Source organism: Triticum aestivum, chromosome 2D (assembly GCF_018294505.1).
Source record: "Triticum aestivum cultivar Chinese Spring chromosome 2D, IWGSC CS RefSeq v2.1, whole genome shotgun sequence".
Taxonomy (NCBI): domain Eukaryota; kingdom Viridiplantae; phylum Streptophyta; class Magnoliopsida; order Poales; family Poaceae; genus Triticum; species Triticum aestivum.
Window position 1 is genome coordinate 454,276,495 of NC_057799.1, and position 18,743 is coordinate 454,295,237.

The 18,743-nt window shown below is 43.4% G+C and overlaps 2 protein-coding genes across 2 annotated transcripts; both read right to left on the bottom strand.

Moving 5' to 3' along the window:
- Positions 1 to 401: 401 nt before the first annotated feature.
- On the bottom strand, positions 402 to 7,964 carry LOC123053788 (enhancer of rudimentary homolog). The gene is made up of 5 exons (XM_044477338.1): positions 7,725 to 7,964; positions 7,529 to 7,621; positions 6,284 to 6,377; positions 995 to 1,115; positions 402 to 911 (listed from the first exon to the last, which is right to left on the bottom strand). Exons 2-5 carry the CDS (start codon positions 7,529 to 7,531, stop codon positions 818 to 820), a joined length of 312 nt encoding a protein of 103 aa, XP_044333273.1. The 5' UTR covers positions 7,532 to 7,621; positions 7,725 to 7,964; the 3' UTR covers positions 402 to 817.
- Positions 7,965 to 10,856: 2,892 nt separating this feature from the next.
- Positions 10,857 to 17,055, bottom strand: LOC543222 (eukaryotic translation initiation factor-like). The gene is made up of 9 exons (NM_001427958.1): positions 16,722 to 17,055; positions 16,054 to 16,125; positions 15,037 to 15,132; positions 14,630 to 14,854; positions 13,933 to 14,030; positions 13,713 to 13,800; positions 13,276 to 13,626; positions 12,955 to 13,197; positions 10,857 to 12,394 (listed from the first exon to the last, which is right to left on the bottom strand). The coding sequence occupies exons 1-9, from the start codon at positions 16,875 to 16,877 to the stop codon at positions 11,357 to 11,359; spliced, it is 2,367 nt and encodes a 788-aa protein (NP_001414887.1). The 5' UTR covers positions 16,878 to 17,055; the 3' UTR covers positions 10,857 to 11,356.
- Positions 17,056 to 18,743: the final 1,688 nt, after the last annotated feature.

The window sequence follows — 18,743 nt, forward strand, 5'->3', positions numbered from 1 at the left end:
TCATCTCCTTCTCTATCACAGAACCATCCCTGGTTAGCATATTCTTTTCCTGTAACTTTCACCAAGGTTGTGGTTGAAAGTTTGGCGTTTTGAGAATATTGTTCTTTGTAGGTGTGAAGTGCTAGTATTTCAGTACACGTGGTGCTCTACAGGTAGACGTGGTGCCTGTGCATTTACCAACCCTGTATATCACAGGCACTGGCAGAATTTGGTGGTGAAAACCGTCTCCTCTTTACCTCATTTTTGGATGGCAGAGTTGACGGTAAAAAAACGAAGTACAGATCTAGCGTATGTTATGTGGAAGAATTGACTTTGCATAAGAGCTTCTATCTTGACACATAAGTTCATTTCCCAAGCTCATTGAATAACTGAAATTTGAATGAGGACCGAGTGTTGCCAAATTTGAAGACAAAGTGATCGATTTATTATCATAGTAATTGCTCATCCATTCATGGTCAGACACACACAGGCAGAAGCCTTTCATTTATACTCCCTCCGTTCCTAAATACTTGTCTTTCTAGACATTTCAAATGAATATCACATACGGATGTATGTAGACATATTTTAGAGTTTAGATTCACTCATTTTACTCCGTATGTAGTCACTTGTTGAAATGCCTAGAAAGACAAGTATTTAGGAACGGAGGGAGTACTACGGTGTGTCGGTGTCGCATCAGAAATGGCAGATAGCCAAGCAAATCGATCATCTTCTCTTACAATTAGCACATGAACCCTAGGTCTCTCACACCATCTGAAACTACAGACAACAGACATACCACCTTGTACACTTGCTTTTGTTAATCAGAACCAGCGGCTGGCTACTGCCGTGCCTGGTTCTTGAGGTGCTGGAACATCTTCTGTTTTATCCACTGCCTGTCATACGGCAAAAAAGCTTGGAGTTGATGATCATACCTGCAGGGGCAGGCCACATCATGGTTAGTCGTTTTGCTTTTGTGATTCAATGCTTTGAAAGTTTAACGTGAAGTTGTACTCACACTAGCGCGCTGATGTCCGCTAGGCCATCGATGAAATTGTAGAGGTCGGTGATGTCATAAGTGAAGTTCCTGGCCATCGGGTTGATATCCATGATTTTCTTTTCATAACGGGCACAGATACCTGTCGTTTACAAAAGAGCCCTGTTAACCATATTAAGATCTACAAAGACAGTGGCTGAAGAAATGAACAAATACGCGGGACTTGCTTCAATCAAAGAAAAGCATCTGGTTGTCCATATGGAGATCTACAATGACGGTAGCTAAAGAAATGAACGTAAATAAGTGCAGTTGCAGTGCAGATACGGTTTTGCTGTACCTACTGCATTCCAGGAACCCACCAGTTTGTGTGGTGCTTAGTTCATGGGTGATCCGGGGAGGAATCCTAGCTGGAGGTAATGATGATCTTTTTGAAGTAGGTAACATTTCAAAGCGGAGATATTTCCTTAGCATGTAACTATTCCAAAGGGACCTGAGGCCGCGCTTGGTATTGGTGTAATTTAATACGGAAGTACTAAATTTATAAGTGTATCTTACCGGACACAAGTGTTTTCCGGCTGGAAACAAAACCGGTGGGAGCAGACGTGTATTTTTTACAGGTGTATTTAAAAGAAAAACGGTAATCCAAACAGGGCCTGAAGAAAATGGGAGCTAATTGTGGTGTATGGTCCTGCTGATCAGTTTGTAGAGGGGCTTGAAAATAAATCAGAGGTTCCAATGTGCTCATTGTTATTGGGGTGAGGAGGGGGTTCAATCTTATTAGGGGGGCGCATGAAAAAACTCGGATAATATCAATCAGATATTGATTGATCTGTTTAACTCTTCTATTGCTAATTTGAATCTGATAGTTATCTAGGGGAGAAGCTAGATTTACTTGGACTAACAAGCAATTAGATTATGTTAGATGTGTGTTGAATAGAGTGCTGATATCTTGTGATTAGGAGCCATGTTTACCCTTTGTAACTTGCAAGCTGTGACCAGAATTGGTTCCCTTTACCTCTATCCTCTGAGTTAGATGGTCACAAAATGTTCTTTGAAAAACAATGGCTACCAGAGGAGGGATTTAAAGATCGAGTTATTTATAAATGGGGAGAATTCCTAAATCTGGCAACATAGGAGGTGTAATGCGTTGGGTGACTGGAACTTCTGTTCTATTGAGCTTAGAAAAGTTCTGACGGATTGGAAGCTAATTTTGGGAGAGAAGTAAGAGTTAGGAAAGATAGTGTTCTTGATAGTTCTGGGCACTGCTGGGGAATGGCAGCTTGCAACAGGAGTTGATCGGTATTTATAAAGCAGAAGAAGCTTATTGGCAGCAGAGGGGGAGAGGGAAATGGATTGTTCAACTCAGGGTGACTGTAAGACAGCTTACTTTCATGCGGTGGCTAACGAAAGGAGAAGAAAGTGTTCTATCTTTTCTTTAATTCATTGATGGGGAAAAGGTGATTAGTGCTAAACAGGAGCTCTCTGAGCATATCTGACTTCTACAAGAGACAGTTTGGGGCTGAACCTAGAGGCAGCATGTCATTGGCTGCCGATGCATGGGGAGAAAATATGAGAGTGGCTGAGTTTTTACGTTGGCTCGCCAAGCCTATCACAACCCTCCTCCTTTACGGGGCTTGGGACCGGCTATGTTGAGACAACATAGGCGGACTCACACTTTCCCAAAATGATGATGATGTCCAGAAGGCGATTAAAGAGAAGAAAGATTGTTTCAGACACCTATACCTGAATAGGAGTGTAGACAACATAGAGAAGTACAAAGATGGTGAAGGAGGCCGCAAAGCGAGCTGTCAGTGAAGCACGGGAGTCGGGCATATGAGGACCTCTACCAACAGTTAGGCACGAAGGAAGGCGAAAGGGACGTCTATAAGATGGCCAAGATCCGAGAGAGGAAAACGAGCGATATTGGCCAAGTCAAATGCATCAAGGACGGAGCAGACCAACTCCTGGTGAAGGACGAGGAGATTAAGCATAGATGGCGGGAGTACTTCGACAAGTTGTTCAATGGGGAGAATGAGAGTTCTACCATTGAACTGGATAACTCCTTTGATGAGACCAGTATGCGTTTTGTGTGGCAAATCCAGGAGTCTGAGGTCAAAGAGGCTTTAAAAAGGATGAAAGGAGGCAAGGCGATGGGCCCTAATTGTATCCCCATTGAGGTGTGGAAAGGCCTCGGGGGCATAGCGATAGTATGGCTAACCAAGCTTTTCAACCTCATTTTTCGGGCAAACAAGATGCCAGAAGAATGGAGACGGGGTATATTAGTACCAATCTTCAAGAACAAGGGGGGTGTTCGGAGTTGTACTAATTACCGTGGAATTAAGCTGATGAGCCATACAATGAAGCTATGGGAGAGAGTCATTGAGCACCGCTTAAGAAGAATGACAAGAGAGACCAACAATCAGTTTGGTTTCATGCCTGGGAGGTCAACCATGGAAGCCACTTTCTTGGTACGACAACTTATGGAGAGATATAGGGAGCAAAAGAAGGACTAGCATATGGTGTTCATTGACTTGGAGAAGGCCTATGATAAGATACCACAGAATGTCATGTGGTGGGCCTTGGAGAAACACAAAGTCCCAGCAAAGTACATTACCCTCATCAAGGACATGTACGATAATGTTGTGACAAGTGTTCGAACAAGTGATGGACCGCATCAGGGGTCAGCTTTGAGCCCTTATCTTTTTGCCTTGGTGATGGATGAGGTCACAAGGGATATAGAAGGAGATATCCCATGGTGTATGCTCTTTGCGGATGATGTGGTGCTAGTTGACGATAGTCGGACGGGGGTAAATAGGAAGTTAGAGTTATGGAGACAAACCTTGGAATTAGAAGGGTTTAGGCTTAGTAGAACTAAAACCGAGAACATGATGTGCGGTTCCAGTACTACTAGGTGTGAGGAGGAGGAGGTTAGCCTTGATGGGCAGATGGTGCCTCAGAAGGACGCCTTTCGATATTTAGGGTCAATGCTGCAGGAGGATGGGAGTAATTGATGAAGATGTGAACCATGGAATCAAAGCCAGATGGATGAAGTGGCGCCAAGCTTCTGGCATTCTCTGTGACAAGAGTGCCGCAAAGGCTAAAAGGCAAGTTCTGCAGGACGGTGGTTCGACCCGCAATGTTGTATGGCGCTGAGTGTTGGCCGAATAAAAGGCGACATGTTCAACAATTAGGTGTGGCAGAGATGCGTATGTTGAGATGGATGTGTGGCCACACGAGGAAGGATCATGTCCGGAAGGATGATATACGAGATAGAGTTGGGGTAGCACCAATTGAAGAGAAGCTTGTCCAACATCGTCTGAGATGGTTTGGGCATGTCTGAGATGGTTTGGGCATATTCAGCACAGGCCACCAGAAGCTCCAGTGCATAGCGGACGGCTAAAGCGTGCGGAGAATGTCAAGAGAGGTCGGGGTAGACCGAATTTGACATGGAAGGAATCCGTTAAGAGAGACCTGAAGGATTGGAGTATCACCAAAGAACTAGCTATGGACAGGGGTGCGTGGAGGCTTGCTATCCATGTGCCAGAGCCATGAGTTGGTCGCAAGATCTTATGGGTTTCACCTCTAGCCTACCCCAACTTATTTCCAAACATGGGAACTACAATCATGTGAGAAATGGGGAGAGAACTTCCTTTTGGAATGATCTGTGGTTAGAAAATGACCCCTACTGCAAACATTTTCCAGCTCTTTTCAGCAAATGATGTGACCCAGATCTCAAGGTATCTAAAGCTCAAGCCTCAGGGGAATAGTTTGCCCCCTTTAGGACTAACTTGGATGAGGTGAACTCAAATCTATGGCTTACTTTGTTAGCTGAGATTGCTGGTACTGATTTCAGAGGAGAGGATGAGGTTAGCTGGCGTCTTACACAAAAAGGAGTTTTGGGGAGTTAAACTTCCTATGAAAAGGGGTACATTAATTTGCACAAAATTATTCAACTAGTTCTATGCACAAAAGCTTGTCCTGCAGGAAAAGGGGTACATTAATTTCAAAAGGAGTTTTGGGGAAGTTAAAACTTCCTACGAAAATCTCATGCGGAAACTCTTTGTTGGATAAACTTCCTTCAAGGATCCAATTGCAAAAAAGGAGATGCCCAGGAAATGGGATGTGCGCGCTTTTGGAGCACCTGCGGACGCAGACCACATGTTTTTACAGTGCATTACTGCGGGTTTGTCTGGAGTTGTTTGAAAGAGATGTTTAACTGGTGGTGGCCTAGTAATAGAGGAGAGCTTATTAGCTTCACTGAGGGGGAGGGGATAGTTTTAGGATTATCTGGATCGTTCTTCCTGTCCAATTTTGGGCGCTCTGGAAAATGAGAAATAAGATTATCTTTGAGAAGAAGTCTACTATTCATCCTTCTGACTACTTGTTTGTTTCGATAATTCACCTGCAGAAGTGGATGCCTCTGTGGAAGGGGAGGACACAGGAGGAGATCAAGAAGACAGGGTTGTGTATTCAGGCACAGATTACCAAGCTGAAGCAGGAATCGACACCTCACCAGGACCCAAGCGGCATGATAGATGTGATCTGAAGTGGTTTTTGTTTCCTGATGTGTTGGTTCTTGGGTTTTCAGGCCCTGTTCTAGTGCTTCTGCTAGTGTGTTTGTCTCTGTAAGCTGGTAACCCCAGCCCTTTACCTTTCTGTTGGATTGTAAGATTTTGAACCTTTGGTCTTCTATAGACCGGGCATCATAATTGAGATGTCTTTTGTCTAAAAAAAACTGCCATCCAGGTCACTGCATGCACGAATAGCCGAATAGGTACACAACCCCACAATTATCTAAAAGGACCAGCAAAATCCTGTGATTTGCTGTTATGTGACTCCCAAACCATGTGATAATTTACATACATCAGTGGTCATTTCAACTGTTGTTGAACATTTTGAACACTGAGATCTTGTCTCATTAAACATTTAAGCATACTAATGATCTGTCTCGCCTAAACATTACACAGATATCACTTCAGTTTTCTGAAACATTTGGCACAGTGCACACTGTAAGAAGCCAACCACGAAGGTTACTGGTACCAAAAAATTAAGACAGTAAACAACATTAGAAATTGAATTCCTGAACGTTCAGTCCAAGTTCTACTAAACGATGATGGCTGATGACTACTTCTATAGAGTTGAAGCAAGGAATAGATGAACTAATGAGACATATGCAAAACAGTAGCATATCTTTAGAATCCCATGATAACCTCATAGTCAACAACACATGCACAATCAGACAGCAAAGTAAAATTTATTCATATAACTGCATTAATAATTCAAGAGCTGAGCATGAGAGAAAACACTGACCATCCAGTGCTTGGTTGAGTGAACTGAAGTCCATAAAAGTTCTGGACGCTTTGTTTGGAGATGGTTGCACGAGAACAATGGTGTGCCTTCCAGCCTGTGATAATGTCACAAATAAGATCTTTTATTTTCTAGTATAAAGGGAGATTGTATTGACTCAAAATGCCGCATCAAGGCAATAAAAGCGGAAAGAGTTGACAGCTGGCCTCTGCATAGCTAAGTGCACACAGCCCATAAGTAAGATCTGGGGTGTGCTAAACTTTGCATAAAGAAATGCTGGTAAGCAAGTTGGTTTTGAAACGGCATAAGCATAATTATTGTCCAGGCACCCAGAACACCTGTGAACCAATGTACTTCAACAAAGGGTTTACAGACCAAATATCATGGCAGGTACCACTTTATTGTTTATTTTCCACCAGTTCTCAGATAGAAATTATTTCCAGTTGAAAGAAAGAGTGAGCCCTAAAGAGCACTGTTAATTGCTTCCAAGTACTCCCTCCGTCCCAAATTCTTGTCTTAGATTTGTCTAGATACGGATGTATCTAGTGACATTTTAGTGTTATATACATCCGTATCTAGACAAATCCAAGACAAGAATTTTGGGACGGAGGGAGTAACATATAAGCGCCTTTGGGCCTTGCGACCAGCAAAGCCACCCAGAGTCTTCCTAATCGAATTGAACAAAATTTGCCAAGCGCCACAGCGAGCACACTCAGATAGTCAGGTTCAACCAGGTCACAGGACATCAGAACACTAGATAACCATCCAGCAAGGTATCATACACTCCAAACATAGATGAGATGAATCGAAGTTCCTACGAAAGCAATCAAGCCGCGATTGGCATCTCACATGCAAATCCAAGCTACTCAGAGCATATATACAGAAGACACTTCGGGATCGATGCGCCCTAAACAGGGGTCTACAGACTGAACACCATGCACAAGTGACATGTCCCCCAAAGGCAGTTTCACTTCCAGGATCAATCAATTTCACATCAAGATTTGCAGCGACATTGGAAAGAGTAAGCACCATCGATTGCTTCTAAAAAATGAGAGAAACGAGCCATTGGACTCTGCCCAATGGCAAAACCACCACGGGTCCTTCGAGCCAGGGAAATTAGTTAACCCCGCCAAAGGCAGGAGGAAATGGGGAACAAAATTCCCCACAACAGCCAGCGAGCCGCGACGCGAGGCAAAGCATCAACAGAGGAAGCGGGAATAATGTAGCTGTAGGGTTAGATCGCCGTACCATACTCTCGGTGCGGAAGCAGAAGCACGGGTCCCCCGCCGCACCCCCGCGCCGGGCCGACGAACCCTAGAGAGACCAGCAGCCGCGCCTTTCCTGTGGGAAACGAGAGAAAGCGAACTGCGTGGGTGGAGCCGAGAAGAAATACTGCTCGCCGGTAGGGGGAAAGTGAAGAGGAGACCAGAAAAAAAATTGTTACCGGAATGGCGGGTGAAGGCGGAGGCGGAGCCGGTGGATGGTGTGGTGTGGGCGAGCCTGCGAGGAGGAAGGCTTGCCAAGAAAAAGTTGCAGTGAAGAGAAGCCCGACCCTGAGAGTGAGAGATCCTTCCGAACGAAAATGGAATCCTTTCGGAACACTAGACTAGGGAAAGCCCGATCGAAATAAGTCCTTCCAAAATACCCCAGAAATTGTTTTAAAAAATACCCCAGGAGGAGGAGATCCATTTTTACCAGGTACTACCTCCATATCCATATCAAAATATAAGCCTGAAATCTTAAACGCGCAGCTGCGCTCGTTCGTCATGGCGGGCGCACGCGCTACACGATAAGAAATTCTATGTTCCTGTCTCCCGCCTCTTTCTCGCACGTGGTTCCAATACACAGCCCACAGAAAGGAACTAACGCACAGAAAAAGGAGCTGATCCACCGTGTCTCAGTGCGCCCATTCATGTCGTGATTTCCCAACAAGATCCCACGTCGCATGCATTTAATTTGCGTTTTCAAAATTTCAAAAAGCTATAACTTTTGAACCGATCATCGAAACTCAAATTTGTTTTCACGGCTAGGTTTCACTAACTTTTTTTATGAGCAACTTCGGATGAAACGGAAGCAACTTCAGTGCTATAGGAAAGCAACTTACTACCAGTCTGCGTAGGATGACTGTGTATCATCGAAAATTCCTTTGAAGTTAGCTAGCTTCACCTCTAAGTTACCTACCATAACTAGTTTAGTTTTGCCTCTAAGTCGATAGTATTGTAGGCAACTTAGTTTTCGAGCTAGGCTAATATTTATCAGCTGCCTGCCATGACTAGCGAATAGTTTAACATCATCCTTAGTTGCATAAAATACTTTTTGGTATGCTAAGCAACTTAGTTTCATAGATATGCAACTTAGTAACACTTATAGACAACTTTTCAATGTATTGTAGGCAACTGAAAAAGTAATGGCAGGCAACTAAGCACCACTGTTAGGCAACTTCAGAGTGTTTGTAGGCAACTTAGGAAAACAATAATAAGCAAGGGCACAATATTTACGTGTCATGACTAACGAGTAGCTTGACATTATCCTAAGTTGCCCATAGATGGAAAGATTCATCTACTATAGTATGTTGATCTTTCATAAACTCGTCTGACCAACCATATGAACCCAACGATGACATAACATGCATTAATTTCAGTACAAGAAAATTTCAAAATATAACTTTCAAACTGCGTGTTGGAATTATGACCCGTTTTCATCATTGGGTTCCTCGTGATGAACTCTTCAAAACTAGATCCCATATGAATATGTTGATGCTTTTTTAAAGCAACTTTGATGCTAGATGAGGCAACTCTAGTGCTAAACTGGAGCAACTTTAATGCTAGATGAAGTGCATTGTGTGTGTTAGTGATTCACCTACTAGCCTACGAATAGTTGTGTGCAATAGTCTAATGGATGGTTATCATGGTTGTTGAGTTGCATACATCAAAAACTAAGTTGTCGATAGTTTAGTTGCCTACGATACTGTGAAAGTTGCTTACCGTAGAGTGGAAAGTTGTCTAACACGGCTTCTAAGTTGCCTGCCTCAGAAACCAGATTGCCTATATTGCTACGAAGTTGCCTACACACCCCAATTGCCTAAAATAGTATGAAAGTTGTCCATCAAGGGACCTAACTTGCCTACAATGCTGAAAAGTTTTTGTGGGATATAAGTTGCCTATCATGATTTCAAATTTCGAAACTATGTGAAGATGGATGGTGTGATAGCATTATTCTTTCCTTTTCTGGGGGAGTCTATCGGCCAACGCTACCGAGCACGTGGGTGTTAGCTAGCAATGTCATGGGTGTTGACTGGTTGCATAAGTAGAGACAGATGATAAGTTGCATAGGGGGTGATGAGAAGTTTCATAGGGGCGGATCAGACAGTTGCCCACAAGCCTACACAAGTTGTTCATAATTTTTGCATGAGTTGCTCGTGAAAATTATTGAAATCTCCAGATATAATGATGGAAAACACACATGAGTTGCTTGTTGAATGCACTGAAGTTGCACAAAAACACCCCAAAAGTAGCTAACTTTTTTGTGTGATACTCGGGTTTCATAACGATCTTAAAATGCCAGTCATCTGAGCATCACCGATAGGTAACTTCATAGTGTTTTAGGCAACTTAGGAAAAACACAATGATAAGCAGATAATTGTAGGCAACTAATTTGCCAAGTTAGACAATTAAGCAGTAATGATATGTAACTAATTATCAATAGCAGGTAACTGGACGTCAATGGTAGGTCAATTTTATAGTATTGTAGGCAAGTGGGCATCACTGATAGGCAACTGAATATCCATGGTAGGCAACTGAGCAACCATGGTAGGCCAGTTGTGATAATTTTAGCATTTTTACACAAACAAACCTAATAAACAGTCCTCTAGGCAAAAAAATGAAGTTGCTTTCCTGTAGCACTAAAGTTGCCTCTATCGTACCCGAAATTGCCTCAAAAAAAAGTTCGACGAAACCTATCTATATGAGATCTAGTTTTGAAGAAATCGTCGTGAGAAATCCAGCTGTGAAAGCGAAATTAGATTTCGATGCTTAAATCAAAAGTTATAGCTTTTTAAACTTTTTGGACCTCCAAATAAATGCATGTGAGACAAGATTCCTTTTTTGGTGGGCTACGTCAGGCGCACCAGTAGGTCTTTCCATATTTGAAAGAGCGCTCGATCCCACCAAAGGGCGCTCGCGCGCCTGCTAGCCACGTCCAAATATAAGACTTTTTTAGGAAAATTTAATAAAAAAACGTCTTGTGTATTTTGGTATGGAGGTAGTACTACTTTCGTACCAGATTGTTACATTTGCGTTATTTTTGCCACAAGGGATTCAAAACTTCATGTGTAACGTTCAATTCGTCTTTATCAAAAACAACAAAAAAAACATTTCGTGTGCACTTGGCAAGCAAACAGGTTTAATTTACGTCTGGTTGATGTTTTTGGCTACTGGAAATGGAATACAAACAGAGAAACATGAAGCAAACTAACCTTACAATTTCTTCGAAGGGCATTCAAAAATCTAACGATCTATTCACACACACATCGAACTTTCAAATAGATTCAAAACCTCATCGAAGGGCATTCAAAAATCTATTCGAAGAGCATCTAATGATCAAAGCAACACGAAAAAAAAATCAAACGATCAGAACCAAGAACTGAGGCTGACAGTAATAAGCCAAAAATAATCTTAGATTCAGTTTTCGACTCCTACAATGCTGACACGATATATTGTAACCGACAGAATACTCCAAAACCACAGTACATTGTTACAAATTGTGTAAGAACTGAAAAGAAATAATAACATTGGAGGAGACACAAAAACATCCCATTTTGAAAACAAAAAAGCCTTGTTCATTCCCAGGCTCCAGCGAGAGTTAGGCCGCCGTCGCCGAGAGACCAAAATCCATGGCTTCTTCCTTTCCTCGAAACAATAATCAACACTCATGTGACCTCGCAAAAATATACAGCTCAAAACTGGCTGTTGCTCACATCCCAGTTCCTCTGCGGTGAAACACCTAAGCTATAGAGAATACACCATACGCTGTTTTTCACTAGACACAGCACCTGAGAAGTTGAGCTGCCAAGAGCTGTTATATCGAGAGGCTGTTGCACGCGTCGACTACGGCAGCATGTGAGCTCAATATGGCCTGGCCTGCTGGGTCTGCTCCTAGGGTTTTCGTCACGGAGGTGAATATTGCTTTGCGGAAGAAGGTATCCTCCATTGCCTTTAGAATCCCCTCTGCGGCTTCAAATCTCAGGCCACACGACAGAATCAAACGAGCAACCACTTCACCAAATTGCGTTGGAGCTTTAGGAAGGTCAATACCAATATCTTCCAACAGCGACCCATATAACAAGCAACCATTTTCCAGATCTTCGGTCTTGAAAGTTTTCTTGGTGTACAGATGCTCCAGAAGCTTAACAAGAGGGTCAACAAAACTGGCACCTTTATCCAGAGCAAGATTGATAGCTTCTTTAACAATCTCAGGGTGGTAATCAGGACTCTGCAGCTCCTCAATACATTGTTGTGCTTCATCCAAAATACGAATACCAAAATACTCCTCAAGAAGAGATGCTGTCTTCTTCTGAAGCCCTGCAGGGATCACCTTGGCAGAACTGGCTGCTTTGTCAGGAATAGGTACAGAAGCTGGAGTTGCACTTGATGGTTTTGGTGATGCTGTAGTTTGAGCTGGTAAAGGAGTGGGGCTAGCCGTAAGGCTGGAAGGGCGGGATGGTGGACCACCGGTGCCCAAGAGTGCACTCTTGCCAATCAGTGCTCCAGTGCCTTGAGGAAGAAGCCTGGGGTTGATGGGTGATGGCTTGTTAATAGATGGAACCTTATTGATCAACGGACCCTGGTTGCGAAGCGGATCGCCTCTTGGCATTGATCTAGAACGCTGAACTTCCCAGTTATCATTATCTAACCCAGGCATCCCAGGCATTTTTCTAGATCCAGGCATCCCAGGCATCATACCTCCTGTTCCTGGCCGGTTCACTGAAAAACCTCCAGGCGAAAGAGGCCCACCTGGTGCATTACGGCCATTCCTCATGTTCGCTGTGGCCCCTGGACGTAATCCAAGGTTCTTTTCAGCCTCTGTGTGGATCTCGCTGATTGTCTTCGCCTTGATCTGAAAGTTACAAGCACAAAAAGTTTACAATGGATGGATTCACAAATCCAGCTGGACTCAGTTGCTATAAGAACAGTCAAAGAAGTGGGAAAAACTGTTTGAAGGCTTAAGTGTCATTCTAGTTTTGAGAACAGACTATACGCACTTCAGTATAATCAGGTAATGTGGTGGTTTTAACTGACTGACTATAAGCATGTGCATGTTGAGTGTACAAAGCAAAGTGCACGTCTGACTGATTTCCAAGAAATGTGCGATTCAATATGCTAATCATTTTTGGTTCGCCAGTACACACAATGCATGTGTGTTCTTCTAATACGTTAACCTTTAGGATCTTAGAACTAACAGTTTTCCTATGAAGTTGATATGCCTCTTCTGGCAATATGCAACAAACTACTAAAATGAGATGAGCCAGTACCCAGCAACAGTCATTAACTCGTTATACATAAAAAGGTAATATAGTTCAACATAATAGCAGCAAAACAGTAATATCGATCCATTAAATCGCTATGAGCAACTGCATGTAGAGTAAACAGTCCATGCACTTGGTTGATTTTATTTACCTCAGCACGTCGAGGCACCCAGTTGTTAGAACGGAGATCAATCAAATCCCGGACCATGAACTTGGAACGTGGGGTCAACTGAGGGTTCGCTACTAGCTCCCTAATCTGGACGAAGTAGGTATCATTGATTCGGCGAGACTTTGGGTTCTCATCAAGCTGTTTACCAATCGTATTGAAGAACTGGCAAATTGCTTCGACGTGTTCCTCGTCAGGGCAAGCCTTTTTATCAGACCCCAGTAGCTCCTACATAGTGCATACAACAAACGGATTAGGCACGTTTTCATGGAATAATAATTGTACCGTCGATTTCCCAAGGTGTACCTTGACAATGTGATGAACTATCTTCTCAGGAACCATCTTTTGCTTGAGTAGCTCACCAATTAGACGAATATTTCCAAGTGTTCTAAGTTTGAAGATCCTTTCTTTGTCTCTTTTCTCCATCTCTTGGTCAGGGCCAGTCAAACTTGCAATCTCAACCCTCAGGCTGTCAGCACCTTCAAAAGCTTCCTGACAATTGTTCAACAGCACACGTTTGAAGGTAATCTCTTTACCGCCTGGTTCTTCAGAAGGGAATGTCGGAAGGTTGTCATTGAGTTCAGAACAAAGTTGGGCATACATCGGACAGAATGTCGGTTCAAAAACAGCCTTCTCAAATATGAGAGAGATAACATCCTGAATGAAAAGCAGAAGATAGATAAATCACCAGGAACAGTCAAGATGACATGGGATTATAATACACAGCTAGAAACAAATCAAACCTTCAAAATATCAGCAGTGGTAATTCCAGAATCTAGCAGTTGGCCCTTGAGTAGATCAAATTTCTCTGGCGTCAGTTTGTTCAGTATACTGCACAAGCAAGAGCAGATAAACAGCATGCAGACGACAAATACAAACTAGGTAATATATGCTTAGTAAACAAGGAATGAAAATTGCCACTTCAACAGGAACAAACAAGAAGGAAGAAAAACATAATATTACCCTTTCACTGTTTTCAGGACTCTGTCTTTCTCCGAGAGATTGCCTCTTCGGGCTGACCAAGGTACATCAGCCTTGATAAGAGCAGGAGGGGGGCCAACCTGACATTTGGAGAACAAAATAAGGAGGGATATACATACGGCCAAACACTACCTTGGTAGGGAAAAATAAGTAATGAAAAATAGAACGAAGCATAACAACACATGAAATCAATCACCGCCGAATATATTACTCCCTCCGTCCCAAAATAAGTGTCTCAACTTTGTACTAAGGTTGAGACACTTATTTTGGGACGGAGGGAGTACTACTTGTTTACTTCTATTCAAACACACAACTTCTTCATGTAGTTTCCTATAGGTTGCTAGAAAGGTATGTTCATAGTTGCATAGAATGATATTTAATTAAGCAAATTATATAATAGCTCAACAGAACCATGATCAGACTACACTGTTGAGTTATATCAACAACCCCAACATTGACTGTATGACAGATCAGTAGAACCAAGCAACTGTACTGAGATTTGATGAATGGAGTCGTGTCACATCAACATTGATTAGTCGATGCAAATCGGCATTCAATCCAAAAAGGAAGCAACCAGCAAACAAAACAGATGATTGGTAACACGAGCTTATTCAAAATTTACTACAAAAAGGTCAAAGGGAGCAAAAGAGTAAACGACTGATGCTCATCTTGAAGGTACCTGAGCTTTCTGGGAGCTCGATTGATCTTGCCTGTTAAACTGCTCTTGCTGCCTGCCACTTGCATTGTACTGTTCTTTAACCTCACGAATGTTGTCCCAAGACTTCTCTTCCTGAACTGCTGGTGCTGGAGGTTTCTCTGTGCGTGCACGCCAGTCACGGTTATCTGTCTCAGTAAACCTGTTTTGAGCTTGTACTTGTGGCTGTGCCTGTGTCTGCAATTGCACCTAAATAACAAAAAGGACAACAATAAGGGTTCCATCTTCCACATGTGCAAATTAGCATAGAACTGTAATAAATTTAGTGATATGGTAGCATGAAGGTCATTTAATAAGAATGCAAAACATTATAGTACAGATTGTAAAAATAGGTAAACTACATACAATGCACATGGAAATGAAGAACTCACATTTGAATCGTTGCGAACCCAGCTCTGATCGTCACCATTAAGCTCTGCTTCAATTTCTTGCTGAAGCCTCAAGATTTGCTCGGTTACATCAGTAATCTGCAAGGATATTATATCAGTGCATGCAAATAATGCGTCTGCATTGCCAGGAACAACTTATTAGATATTTCATTCAACATATGTCCCATGGGGTGGTTAGGTTGTGCAGATAGAACTATAACACATATTTACTTAAGTTCGCTGGACCAAAGATGAAAGCACAATTATGTCCACAAAGAAAGATAGCCCATCCCTGTCTAGAACTATTTTTACCACATCATAGCTGGCATGTTGCTTATCAGTTTCCACCCTTATAAAGGAGAAACATCCTAATAGGTTAGAAACTTGGCTTCCAATTCAGCCTTTTTCCCGCAGGCTCAAAATAAAACATGACTAATCAAACTGCTACTGCTCAGGGATAAGTTAAGCACGCTACAGAGTATTCTGCCTCCTCAAATTGACAACGACAGGTGCACTTCCACCTCTGTTTCATGGGAATGCCTCTGGTATTTACTTCCATCCTTGAGCCATACTCCCCCAGTTCATGATGCTACTTACAAAATAGCACTGCCTTTCTAGATATAACTTTCACAGTGACAGACTATTTCCAATATACCAGCACACACATTCAAACATACAAAACAGGAGTCTTCTACTGACAATCTACACAATTCATTATTGGTTAAGTTTGGCTGTATACACGGCAACAGCATACATCAGTGAACTAAGTGGGTGGGCAGGTGGGTGGGGGAAGGTACTTCACAGCCTATGCGCTATTCATGGCTTGGCCGAAAGTATCCAGGGTTACTCAAACTTGATAGTTCTTCTCCGATACATCTCAAACCTGTTGAACCACACACTACTGGCATCTTTCAGCAAAATCAGATAACAAGGTATACTAACCATAGCATATTGAAGGAAGATATTTACAACAAAAATTCTATGAAGAAACCGACTTTGTGGGAAGTGTCAGAGATGTACCTTGCGCAGGTCAAGAAGTTGATCTCTTGAATAACGAACACGCTCACGTGACTCAGAATGCAAGTCACCAATCTGCACCACAGTAGCATCCATGTCAGCATAGCGAAAATAGGTCTATAAATTAAATCAGAATATACCCAAAATCTGCCAATGTATAACAGCTTATTTGGTCTGCCTAGGCATGTAAGTATTGTGTTGAGTATCGAACATGGTATATGCACAAGTAGCGATAAACCCAGGAATCTGCTTGAAGTCACTGGTTCTGCCAACAGCCCACCTCATCCTACACAAAAGCTCAGCCATGAGAGCTGAAACCCGGTCGAGAGCACAGCCCTCACACCGTCACCCCAGAAGTGAATACTCTGAAATCTAAATTGTAGCCTACAGAAGCAGCCAACGTCAATCCGCACGCAGCTAAACACATCCTTCTTGCGCATTATCGCGGTCTAAAACCTCGTTAAGCAGCGTACTGACTAATAAATCCCGGCGTATCGATTAATTAGACAGCGTCCTCAACCAATAAACGCTCCATCCAGACTAGCGCAGGGCCTAGAGCCAAGATCCGATATTTCCCCTCTGGATCTCCCCCCTCCCGCCCATCCGCGAACCAATCGAACCCGCATCGAACAGTAACACCTCCCCCCAGATCGGGCGGCGGGAGCTCTCACCCTGGAGACGCCGGAGGCGCCGCCGCCGTGCGGGCGGAGGAAGTCGCCGGAGCCGGAGGCGGCGACCGCGAAGGCGGGGGCGAAGAGGCGGCCGCCGCGGGGCCCGCCGCCGCCGCCGCCGGGGCGCAGGCTGATCACTGGCTGGTCTGTCGTCATGGCTGAGGGTGCCGAATCCGACCAAGGCACCGCGACAGCTCGATCGACAGGGAATCGGCGGGCGGCCGAGGAGGAAATCGCGGAGGAATCCGAGCTTTTTTCTTCTTCTTTGGGGGGGAGGGGAGGGTTGGGTTCCGTCTGCGACCTCTCTCCTAGTGGAGGCGCGGTGACGGGAGGAGGTGGGGTTTTATCCCGGGAGCATTAGGGCTGTGGGGCAAATCCTCGTTGTTTCTGCTGCCACCGCGGGGCAGTCTCGTACTTTCACAAGGGCAGGTGCGTGGTGTCCGGGGCTCGGGGCCCGCATGTCGGTACGCCCTGCAGCGTGACGGTGGTGGATAGTTACGATTTTGGGCAGGAGAGGCTGGAGGATTTACGGATGCGGTGCCCGGGGTCCTGCTGGAGCGCGATGCTATCTCGCCACTCGCAGGCTGTAATGGACCCCCAGGACATGTGACTTTGGACGGGTATTTCATTTGTATTTTCCAATATATAGAACATACTTCTAATCTTTAATACGTAAGAGTATGTGTATAATATGGTCGTTACAAAATTGGATGCAACGCATTACAAAATCGGATGCAACGATCAATGGTGTATATACCTCATTATGTATGATGACATGTCAAGTTAATACACCATGGTATTAGATCATACACGAATCAGGTATGAAGAAAAATGAACATATGTGTCTCGTTAGCATGTGTACATATGTCTATATTTATGTTTTTGTTTTACACCAACAAGATTCACTTTCGTTTTGTTCCTTATTCACCAATGGGTTGTTGTGAGCCATGCAAATTTCGTTGAATAAATAGAGGAGTAGCTACTTTTGCAACTTAGTTTGCCTTGAGATTCACTTTGATTTCTAAACATTGCGGGAATTTTCGCGTTTTCTAATCATTCTAGCCTCCGAGGAACCGCACAGCTTGCAACTACTTGATTAGGTCCATTTTGCGGTATAATTGGCAGATTTGTGGTATACATATGGTAAGTAGTTGTTTCCATTATTGAAAACTTCAACAAAACTACTTTTTCTGTTGTATCATTTATTTTATTTTATTTATCTATCAATTCCTATCGTACCGTGCAATTTACATTTGTAACTAGTTGGACAGGAAGCTTGATAACCTTCTTGAAACGTTGGGGGAAGAGTGTGTTGTTTTTGTGTGCATTGTGTACCTTGTGACTTTGTTTGCTGTGAGAACTCTTTCTTGATCGATAAACCTTGGTTCTCAAATCAAGGGAAATATTTATTGCTAGGTTATTTCACCCTTATACTTGGGGTCACCCAACCACTCTTATGAGAAAGCAAGCAGCAGCCTCCATGCATGTCATGCGAGTTAAGGCTTGGTTAAACAAGCGGTAATCCCAGAATCCAAGGGCACCTCTCGCCCTTGGCCGAACAATTCGGTCCCGTCTTTCCGGTGTGCTTTCCGTGAACCCCACCAACAACTCTTAGCCACCCTTGCCAGGTCCTCGCACACCAAGCATAATAACTTGAAGACTCCCATAACATAGGTTAGGATGGCCTGCGCTATTGCCTTTATCAATACTTTCTTTCCACTTTTGCACTAGATGACCATCTCCCCACACACATATGTGCTTCATCAGTCTTCCTTGTAAAATTTAAATTTTTCCCTGGTGCATGCGACCAGTCGGAGTGGGAAACCCAAGTGTTTATCCTCAAATTTTCCTCGTTACAGGCCAAGTTCAGATCTGACTTGGTCTTGGGGTGGGCACGAGGCATGCTTGGACAAAGAGAATCGACCACCCGGTAGGATTTATTAACTGCCCAATGGAACCTTCATAATTTCCTTATCCGTCTTTACTTGTTATTGATCTGCGTGGAAGAAGAAAAGTGCATCA